This window comes from Arachis hypogaea, chromosome 6, assembly GCF_003086295.3.
Source record: "Arachis hypogaea cultivar Tifrunner chromosome 6, arahy.Tifrunner.gnm2.J5K5, whole genome shotgun sequence".
Taxonomy (NCBI): domain Eukaryota; kingdom Viridiplantae; phylum Streptophyta; class Magnoliopsida; order Fabales; family Fabaceae; genus Arachis; species Arachis hypogaea.
The window spans coordinates 104092845-104104571 of NC_092041.1; the positions used below are offsets into that span (position 1 = coordinate 104092845).

The 11727-nt window shown below is 28.0% G+C and overlaps 1 protein-coding gene across 1 annotated transcript; it reads left to right on the forward strand.

The window, feature by feature from the left end:
* The first annotated feature begins 5061 nt into the window (after positions 1–5061).
* On the forward strand, positions 5062–11646 carry LOC112697263 (vacuolar-processing enzyme). The gene is made up of 8 exons (XM_025750364.3): positions 5062–5463; positions 7623–7779; positions 7890–7975; positions 8124–8302; positions 8674–8722; positions 9814–10026; positions 11000–11206; positions 11321–11646. The coding sequence occupies exons 1-8, from the start codon at positions 5116–5118 to the stop codon at positions 11450–11452; spliced, it is 1371 nt and encodes a 456-aa protein (XP_025606149.1). The 5' UTR covers positions 5062–5115; the 3' UTR covers positions 11453–11646.
* The last annotated feature ends 81 nt before the right edge of the window (positions 11647–11727 follow it).

Below are 11727 nucleotides of genomic sequence, written 5' to 3' on the forward strand. Positions count from 1 at the left end.
GTGACCTCCATATTGCTCTTTCCTATGTCTGGGAATTGTAGGCTCCAAGAATTGTTGAGATCAAGGCTGAATCTAAACTCTCTCCAGGGTGTAGAAAATATGGATTTGTCAGATCCAACGCTGGATTTGTTGAATTTCTTGTCAAATTTGATTGTTGTAGCAGGTTTAACTGATTCATAAGCTATACAAGTGCTTGAATATCAACAAAAAAGAATGGATTTCTTTCAGAAGCCATGACGTCACTTATATCAATGGATCTTTGAGATGATATAGATTCAGATCTTTCTCTCTAAATTGTTGATTGGAGTATTTGTTTCTACCGAATTAATGTAATTCATGAAACAATCAAACTCTCATCAAACTTTTTCATGTGAATCCAAGAGAGAAGGCAAGAAGAGACGGAAAGAAAGAATGGTTAAGGAAAGAAGAAAAATTACAAAAAAATTGCAGATATCACTTTGATTCTTTAAGAATTTTTGTTCCTTTTTCGAAGCTCAACTCTTCACTAACCTAGCTCTCAGTTCACGCTCACTGCACCATGTCAAAATTGGTGAGTTCCAAAGAGTTAGTGAATAAGAACTTCATGAAGAGCATTGTTATGAAGAACCATGACTGAAGAGAGAAGCTCCAGGTGATTATACTTCATTTCTATGAATCTTTTTCTAATTGAGTTTGTTTACACGTTCTGATACAAATAGTGTTCAGTACTTACTAACCTTCTAGAAGCAAAGCTCTAACTAACTCTCCTTATTTTGGTACAATAACTAATTTGTTACATTAGTTTCTCTAACCAACTAACTATACAACTACTTAGCTACTATACAACAACTCAGCTACTATAACAGAAGCTTTATCTCACCCAATACCTTGCTCTGAAGTTTGGACGTGCAAATGTAATTATACTTGTACAATTAAATTTTTATAATTAGACTATAAATGTGTTGGCCAACCATGCCAAAAAAGTTTTGTATGAGGTGAGACAGCTCTTAGATGTTTGATTATATATGAAAGTATAGTATGTAAAAATAATTTTATGTGAATATAAAAGTTGAGATCGAATAATTATATAATTTGATATGTATGGCAAATTTGTTTTATTATAATATTTATTAATTTATTTATTATTATTTTCACATAAAAATAATTTCAAATAAAAAATAACTTTATATTTACATAATGTTATAAATAAAAATAACATATGAATTAAATTAATTTAAATTCGCGTTACATCAATAAATTAATAAAAAATTGATAAAATAGATACTAATATATACATATTTCAAGAATTAAATAAATAGATAATGTGATTTTTAATCATCGTGAGCCTTAGCGTCCTTTTAAAGTGGCTCGTATAGCTTTAGCATTGAAGAAGGAGATTTAAAATATTTTGAATTCCAACAAGTTATTATTCTTTCTACGATTAGTTGCTCTTGGGTTTTCCTTTTGATGGATACTTTTATAATCAATTATGATGCTAGTTATTCAGATTCTGCCAAGGTTTTGAAAACCAAATCGAACCGATCGGTTCGATTGGGTTAACTAAAAACTAATCATCTGGTCAGTCCGGTTGACTTCCAAAACCGCCTGACAAAAAATTGGTTAAAAAATCGGTGGTTAACCAACAAACTGGCAGAATCGGACAGGTTTTTTAAATCCCCGATTTTGTGATAGGCCTTAGAAACGACATCATTTTGACGCTAGAAAAAAAATCCCACTAACCTAACCCAGCCCCTTACCCTAACGAAGTCCCCTTATTCACGAACACCTCCCACAGCCCTCTCCTTTTCAACCCTAATTTCCAATTTTCTTCCAACGATCAGAACTTCAAAAAGAACTCCACCATTCCTACCACAATCGACGCCAGCAGTGACCACCAGCGGTTGTCACCCTTGCAGTTCGAAGCTTTTGTCGTATGGTCGTCTTAAGCTTTTGTCGTCTGGTCATCTGAAGCTTCTATCGTCAGCGTCGGCGACGTTGTCTGGTCGTCGAAAGCACGATTTTCTGTCGTCATTGTCGGCTGGTCAGTTTGAAACTTCTACCGTCGTGGACTTTAGGCCTTCTTTTCTTTCTTTGCCGTAGTGAGTTCTTCAGTTTTTCAATTATTTTTTTTATTTTGTTAACTATATGAATTGCTGCAGTGAGTTCTTCAATTTTTAATTTTAGTTATTTTTTTATTTTGAGCCCTAACCCTATCATTTCAGTTTTACTCTCTCTCTCTCCAAAGTGCCAAGTACGAACGTTCCTCTTTTATCGTGGTGGACTCTCTCTCTCTCTCTCTCTCTCTCTCTCTCTCTCTCTCTCTCCCTCTCCAAAGTGCCAAGTACGAACGTTCCTCTTCTATCGTAGTGGACTCTTCGCCGTCTCTCTCCACCACCATGGATTTATTTATTTTGGTATCTTTTTTATGCAAATTGAAGCTCCTCTTCTATTAACTTATAGTTTCATTGAGTTAGGGCATTCTTCCTTTTTTAATATGACTCAATTAGATTTGAATTGTTTTTTATTTTTGAAAGCTTGTTGTCTTATAATAAAAAATTAATAAATTTATGGGTATTAGATTGGTACCTTCTTAATTTTTTCTGTTCCTTTTTTCTTTTATTCTGTGGTCTGTTGCTTGAATTTTGGATTTTCGGAGTTTTGTGGGTATGAGTTGTTTGTTTGGTTGTTCCAATTTGAAAAATTTTTATGGTAAAAAGTAGATTGCTAAAATTTTAATTGATTCTTTATAATTTTGTGGTGTGCTGAAATGTGTCGTGGCTTCTTGTTCTGTGGGATAAAACCCAATTTAATTAAGCATTTTGTTTTTCAAAGAACTTGCATTTACTGTATATCTTTTACAAAGAGAACTTGTTTTTAAGACAATGAAAATTCATTCTAAGTCCGACTTAAGTTTCTCGTATATTTGTAGATGCTTCAAAATTCTTCTTACAAATCCTATCTAGTCTTTTATGATGCTTTGGCCCTTTAAAATATACACTCACTTGGTATCATGGGTGGTGTTAGAAAAGGGAGAATAATCTGAAGAGTGTATTATTTAAATTGTGTGGAATAATATAATATAAAAGGGTATTTATAGATGCTAAGAGAATCATAATAATAAAGACATAATATTCTATAATAAATATTCAGATATCCCAAATAATTCTAATGAATGCTAATTGATCCTAATATATTCTAATATCGCCTCTCAAACTCAAGTGAAACTTATTTAAAAAATGAAATAAAGAAAAAATGCATAAACAAATAGAATAGGTGCAGACAGAATTGGTGAAGGAAGCGCAGACGGAACTGCCGTTGTCGGAAGAAAGCACAGACAGAATTACCGCCATCTAAAAGATAGGCTAGTCGGTGAGGTAAAAAACATAAAAAAAAGTGACAAAAGGCAAGGAAAAATAGAATAGAAAAAAAGTGTGAAAAATATGGTGATTTCACCAGAAGAAAAATAACATATCCTCTTCAAAGAGAATACCATGACTCTGATACCATGTTAGAAAATAGAGAATAATCTGAAGAGTGTATTATTTAAATTGTGTGAAATGATACAATATAAAAGGATATTTATAGGTGCTAAGATAATTGTAATAATAAAGACATAATATTTTATAATAAATATTCAGATATACTAAATAATTCTAATAAATTCTAATTGATTCTAATATATTATGGCAGGTGGGATTTAGTGAAATAACAAAACTTGTGTCATTTAATAAAGATATACATTGTTAAGTGTTAACTTTGGATTTTTATTGGTTTTTTATTCTATTTTATTAGATGGAGGATATATGAAAGTTGATGTAAACTCTGTGAAATTTTGAATTTTATTAGCTTAGAAATAATTGAATTTAAATATTTAAAATTATATATTAAATTTTTAATAATTTTATTAAATATTTAATTAAACCGGTTTAATCACAATTCGATTCCGATTGGACCATTAAACCAGATATTCAATCGGGTTAATAACCAGTTCGATTTTCACAACCTTGGATTTTGGTGATTGGATTGATTTTGTCTGTGTTAGCAGAGACTGTAATGGAAATTGGCAACAAGGTTGTTTGGGAATAATTAAGAGCTGCAATATTCTTCAATCAGAGTTGTTTGCTATCTGGAAAGGATTTTCTCTATCCTAGGACTTAGGACAAAGAGATGTGATTTGCAAAGCAAATTGTCTAGAGGCTTTCAATTTTGTTTACCAATTCTCAAGATAACGTTAGATCCTTTGGTGCTTAAAGTCAAAGATATTATGACTTAGAAGTGGTATATTGATTTTCGCTTGATCCTAAGAGATGCAAATATAGTGATGGATATCATGCCAAAGACAGCGATGAAATCGCATTCTCAGCTTTCGATACCTTAAAAGAAGTTTGAAATGAGTATTCAACGGGACTCCCTTGTATCTTCTTAGTCCTTAGGACTTTATTTTCCTTTTCTATTTGGTTGTTTTCTTTTTTTTTTTAATTCCCAGCCACCAAAAAAAATTTTATATATACCATCACAATAATAATTTTTATATTGTAAAAAAAAGAAGATTTTATTCATTGAAAACAAGAAATCAATAAAATAGTGGCAGTAATTCATAATTACAAGAAATTATTATATTCATAACACATGTATCTCACACATATGAATGACACACATAAAACATGTCATATGATGAAAAATTGATAGATACAGTCTCATATACACTCTGTCACTCTCATAGTCATGCTATTATTGTCATAATTAAATAATAAAATAAAATAATTTTGGACTATTTTAAATTTATTTTCTATTATTTTATAAATATTTTTGCTCTTTTCCCCCCTAATAATGACTTCTATTTATGACTTCTTTATTCATACTAATATGCACTAACCTTTTTGTTAACAAACCGGCGAGTATTTGGCTATTTGCAAGTAACTCTTTGCAAAATCACATTAATTAAATGGGATAAGATTACTTAAAGCCAGAGAACTAACGGATGCATATGCGCCAGCATGTGATTGTGAGACTAAATTCTGCCGCTATAAATTCATTTAGAAGATATTATTGCATGCAATAGCTACTATAATACATCTCTCCTTTAATTTATTTGAATTCCTTCTTTCATCCACACAAATATTGCATTCAAGCAAGATGAATCATAAAACCACTTGTTGGGTTGCATTGATACTCTCAATGTGTCTAAGTTCGACAATAACAACGTTGGAGGGTGTTCGTCCAATAATGCGTAATATTCAACAACAAAAGGGTGCAAATGGAAATAGATGGGGTGTCCTTGTTGCTGGTTCTAATGGGTATGAAAACTATAGGCACCAAGCTGATGTATGCCATGCCTATCAAGTACTAAAGAAAGGTGGTCTTAAGGATGAAAACATCATTGTTTTCATGTATGATGACATCGCTAATAACACACAAAACCCAAAACCTGGTACTATAATCAATAAACCCAACGGTCCAGATGTTTATAAAGGTGTTCCCAAGGTAAGCAGTAGTCTGTTCAATTTTCATATCATGTTTTTGTTCTTGAAACTAACTAGCCATACACTTGCTTTCATTTCTCATTATATTTCCCAAAAGATTAAACTGATTTTGGTTCACCAAAGATTGAATTTTGACCTTTTGGATCTAGAACTCTAATACCATGTCATGAACCTACTCATCCCAAAAGCGTAACCTGACAGGACAATGTAACAATAATGGTTATATTTCTAATACTTCCCAAACCTTCATTGTACACATTATACGCTTAGGTCATTGGCTCTCTATACTTTCTCTTAAGTATATGGTCAAGTATACTTTTTGTTACTTTAAGTTCTCAAAAAATTTTAAAAATATTTGTAATGTTTAAGTTGTTTTAATTTTGCTTTTAATATTCTAAATATGTTTTAATCATATCATTAAAGGTTAACACCATTAACCACAATACTAACATGGCAATTTTGTGATGATGTGTGAGTGATGCGGTAACATAGAATTGCCATATTATATATTGTCTAACTTAGGAGTATAATTAAAACATATTGAAATGTCAAGGTAAATCTTAAGGATGAGATTAAAATAAAATATAAACGTTGGGAATAAAAATAAAATATATTATTCAATAAATTATTTTTATATAAAAATTATAGTGATAATACCTTTAAAAACATATTATGTTTATTGAGACTCATTTTAATACAATAACATATTTTATTAAAATATAAATTTGTGTAACTACTGCATATTTTTCTTAGAATATTATATAAAAATATTTTAAAAACATATCACTTTTATTATATAAAAATCACTTGAATACCTTTAAAAATATTTTTGTATAATTTATTAATAAAAATATATAATACTTAATTACTTGTCATAATCACATACTTGTTAGTAAATTATATATTAAAGAGATTATATAAAGACATTTTTAAAAGGGGTAAAGTATACTTTTTGTCCCTGAAGTTTAACAAAAGTTTTAAAAATACCTTTAAGTTTTATTTTGTTTCAATTTTGTCCCAAAAGTTTTCGATTTGCATCAAATATACCCCTGATGGCTAATTTTTCAAAAAATTTAAGACCAATTCAACAATAATTTCATAAGAACAACCCTCAACACAAGCAAATCAAATATAATTTTCATGCATTATTGTTAGATTGGTCTTAAAGTTTTTGAAAATTTAGCTGTTGAGGATATATTTGATGCGAATCGAAAATTTTTGGGACAAAATTAAAACAAAATAAAACTTAGGGATATTTTTGAAATTTTTGCCAAACTTTAGGAACAAAAAATATACTTTACCCTTTTTAAAAGTATCCAAGTTACTTTTATCTGCATAAAAAAGTGATACATTTTAAAAATATTCTTTTATAATTTTTTAAGAAGAATATGTAGTACTTATCATCAATTTAGTTTTAATAAAAAGATTATTGTATTAAAGTGAGTATCAATAAAAATAATATATTTTAAGAATATTATCAATATAGTTTTTATTTAAAAAAATTATTGAATAATATATCTTATTTTTGTCTTCAACATCATTTACATTTTATTTTAATTCTATTTTTAATAATTAATTTTAATTTTACCTTTAAAATTTTAATATATTTTAATTATATTCTTAGATTGGATAATATATGATGTGACAATTTTATACTAATATATAATCAGCATGCCATCTAATAGTCGCCATATGTCAACGACACGTTATTATATAATTGCTACGTTAACATTTTTATTAATAGTGTTAACTCTCAAGAGTATAATTAAAATATATTTAAAATATTAGAAATTAAATTAAATATTAAAAATTTTTTAAATTTTTTAAATTTTTTTTAAAAAAATATACTTTACTCTTAATTATATTGCATATATTATATTAAAGAACAAGGGAGTAATTATTAATTATGTGTCGAAAAATTTAAAGACAAAAATTAAAAGTCTGTAATTAATGGATATTATTGATCCTATTTCGTCCATTTCATCACTAAAAAATTTGATACATTTATTATAACAATGTATTTTAATACAAATTGTACTGTATTTAGACGTATTAAATTATTGGTATACTAAAGTTTTAAAATGACAATTATTTTAAAATATATGGAGCATGATGATGATATCACTGATGAATGTGAATGTGATTGTTTAAGTTATGTAGGATTACAGTGGAGAACATACAAATGCCAAAAAATTTTATGCTGTGCTTAGTGGTAACAGAAGTGCTATTACTGGAGGCACTGGTAAAGTGGTGGACAGTGGCCCTAATGACACCATTTTTATTTACTATGCTGATCATGGTGCCCCCGGCTTCGTTAGTAAGTACTTTGCATAACATGTGTGTTGTTTATTAGAATCTACATTTAATTCATTTTTCCTACTAAAAAAAACAGAAATAATTAATCACAAAATTCTATTATTTGATCAGCTATGCCGGTTGGTGAGAATGTTTTTGCCAACGATTTTATCGATGTGTTGAAAAAGAAACACGCCGCTAAGGGCTATAAAAAGATCGTAAGTTCTACTCTTAAATCTCTCGTTCTTTATAGTTGTTGAGAAAAATCAACTAGATCAGATTTTAGTAAACGTAGAATTGTTTCAATTAGCAGCAAGTTCCATATATAAGATATTGAATTTGATGCATTAATTCACAAATGAAAAGGTGATATACTTGGAAGCATGTGAATCTGGGAGCATGTTCGAAGGGATTCTAACGAATAATTTAAACATATACGCAACCACTGCTTCCAATTCAACTGATCCGAGTTTTGCTGCTTATTGTGATAATGAATATGACACTTGCTTGGGCGACGTCTTTAGTGTTTCATGGTTAGAAGACAGGTACATTTAATGTGAAATTTACAATATGCTAGGTTTCTGTTAATATCAGCTAATTTTTTAAAATTATTTTATTTATATTGTAAAAAATTTAAAAACATATAATAAAAATAACAAGAAAAGGATATACTTTTCAAATAAGTGATAAATAATTTACACATCTAATCTAATTTTTGTTAGAAATATTTAGATAATTATTTAAAAATAAAACCAAATTTGATTTCAAAAATATTTTTAGTGATTTACGCTAAACTAAAAATTTTTAAAATTAGTTCTTCACATAGAAAGAGCATAGCATCGGTTGATCTTTGTCCATTATATTATATAATATATATTATATTAAATCCATTATTTCGATTGTTTTGATGAGGCAGTGACAAAACTGATGGGAGGAAAGAAACTCTGAAACGGCAATATGAAAGGGTAAGTCATTATCTAAAGTTCTAAACTTTATCCATATGATGAATAAAATGTGCATGGAATAACGGCAAAAACATTTGCATATGATTTATTGGGTGGTGAAATTTAAAAAATTAGGCATTGTTAGTGATCTTTAAAAATATAGGAATAAATAAAATTTAATAAAAATTCACGTGCAGTTGTCTTCATGTGAAATTAATAGTTGAGAATCAGTTAAATAACAATTTATTAATCAAATTATTTAGTAGTTTATATATAATTAGCAATTTCATATAAATACAACTGTACGTAATTTTTTACTATAAAATTTATCGTTGGTAAATTATAATTTTTAATTTAAAATTTTAAAAATTAAATTCATCGATAGCGTATTGTTAATTTGTCATTGGCAAAAATTGTCCTTTTTTATTTTTAAATTTTTAAAAGGTGAATTTGTTGATAATGAATTTTTTTTCTTTTTTTTTTGAAAATACAATTCACCAATAGCAAAATCTTATAATCATATTTCAGTAAATAACGATATTACACTATTCTTTTAAAAAATTACAAATCTCAAAACTATATGCAAATTAAAAAATATGATATAACATACAAAATTTTATTAAATAATAAAAATATTATTTATATTTTAAAATCAGCCACTAAAATCAGTTACCGTTATATATTTATATATAAATATATAAATTATTTAACTCATTTTTAAAGTGTATTTTATATTTTAATATGTATTTTAATATATAACTAACAAGATTTTATAATAGGAATTAATAACTAAAATCACTAACACATCAATATTACCAGAATACCGTGATAACCTAGCAATAACATGCATATATAAGTTGGTGGATACTACAATGAAGATGGCATAATTGTCTTCATATGAGTATATTTCTTTTTGACCTTTGGATGATGGATTGTATGGTTAGATTTTGATATTTATAAATGTGTTGTTTTTGTTTAAAGTGTGGCTAAATAAATAAACCACACTTTTAACTAAAGCATCTTCATGAGAAGATATTTTTGCCATCTTCATTGTAGTATCCACCATATAAGTTTACCCGCATGCACAATCTATATGTTAATATAATATGTAGGTTAGAGAGAGAACATTGCATTGGGACGATGGCTCCAGTTCTGAGGTCATGCAATATGGAGATAAAATGATCAGCAATGATTTTCTGGTTAACTACATTGGTGCAAACCCTGCCATCAACAAGAATAGTAAAACGAATAATGCATATTTTTTCGATGCTCCAACAATATTTGTCAGCCAAAGAGATGCTACTATTCTCCATCTAAGGCACAAGGTTGGCTTTGTCGGATATCTTATTTATCTTATTTATATGAAAAAGTATACTTGTAATTAATAATTATTAATTTTATATTTTGAAAAAAATAAAATTTAAATAATTATTAATTAATATCAATTAACTAATATAGAATGCAGTTAAAAAATATTCGTTGGTACTACAAATTTTTTTAACCTTTTCTTAAATTTATTTCTTATATCTTATAATAAATATATAATTTTTTAAAATTCTTTGTGTGTATACCACAAACCCACATGGTCATTACAATTTTTTTATTATAAATATGAATATAGGTTTTATTACAATTGTAAATTTTGGTTCAATTATAACATGTTCTCCATTCCTATATTTCCCCGCACCTTCTTCATTTTTCTCTTTATTTTTCTTCTTGATACTCAAATTAGATTTGCTATTATAATCAAATATTTATAGTAGGTGATGTAGTTGCTAATTTTGCGATAGATCGATGTTCATGTGGCACCACTCAAAATTTTTATATAAATATCTAGCTAATCACATATTTCTACATCAATAGATATGATTATATATTTATATATAGTGTGTTACAAATAAAAAATTACCTTTCATCATACCTTTTACTTAATTGTCATATAAATGAACTAATTATTTTACATGATAATATATAAAAGAAATGGCAATGCTATATGTACACTAAAATGAATCACCATATATATAGTCAGTGATTAGTATAAAATATATGTTAGAATATAAATACACATTAAAAATAAATTAATTAAGTCACACATGTATTTATATATGTACAAATATATTGATAATTAATTTTAGTGACTGATTTTAATGTACAAATAGTATTTTTGTAAAAGAAATTATACACTTTGATATTTACATCAAAACTAGATTATTTATCTCGTTCTATTTTCACTTTGTACTTGAACTTGGAAATTAAATGTTGAAGATCAGAGAAAAATTGTTTGTTTATGATTTCAAGTTGAGCATTGCTCCAGAAGGTACGAGTGAAAAATCAGAAGCTGAAAAGAGATTATTACTTGAAATAGCTGAGAGGGAGCAAGTAGACAATAACATAAAACGTATTGTAAATCTCTTATTTGGAGAAAAGAGTGGCTCTGAGGTGATCACTAATGTTCGTTCAGCAGGACAACCTCTTGTGGATGATTGGGATTGCTTCAAGAATTATGTAAGTGAACTTGTACGAGGTTTGTTTGGCTATATGATGAGATGGTAGACAATATATTTGTCTCTGTTAAATTAAATAATAATCTTTAATTTCTTCCACTTTGGTTTCATGCAGATGAAAATTTATGAGACCCATTGCGGCACTTTATCAACTTATGGGAAAAAATACTCGAGGACTTTTGCTAACATATGCAATGCTGGCATTTCTGAAGAGCAAATGATTGTAGCATCAGCTAAAGCTTGTTAGATCATTAGGAAAAGCGAGCATGATTCTTAAGTTCGTTTATCTCAATCATTTAATCTGTGTTTGTTTTTGGAGACAGAACAAGATATGATGCTAAGAAAGAAACAATAGAATAGAGACACTAAAAATTATTTGTTGTACTGTATTGTTTTTGAATATGATGGACAAGACACTAATATAATGTCTTGTATTATGTTTGGATAGACGTAGACAAAACTAAGATATTATGCGAAATGATTAAAATAGTCATGTGATTCCAAATTTTTTACATCAAGTAC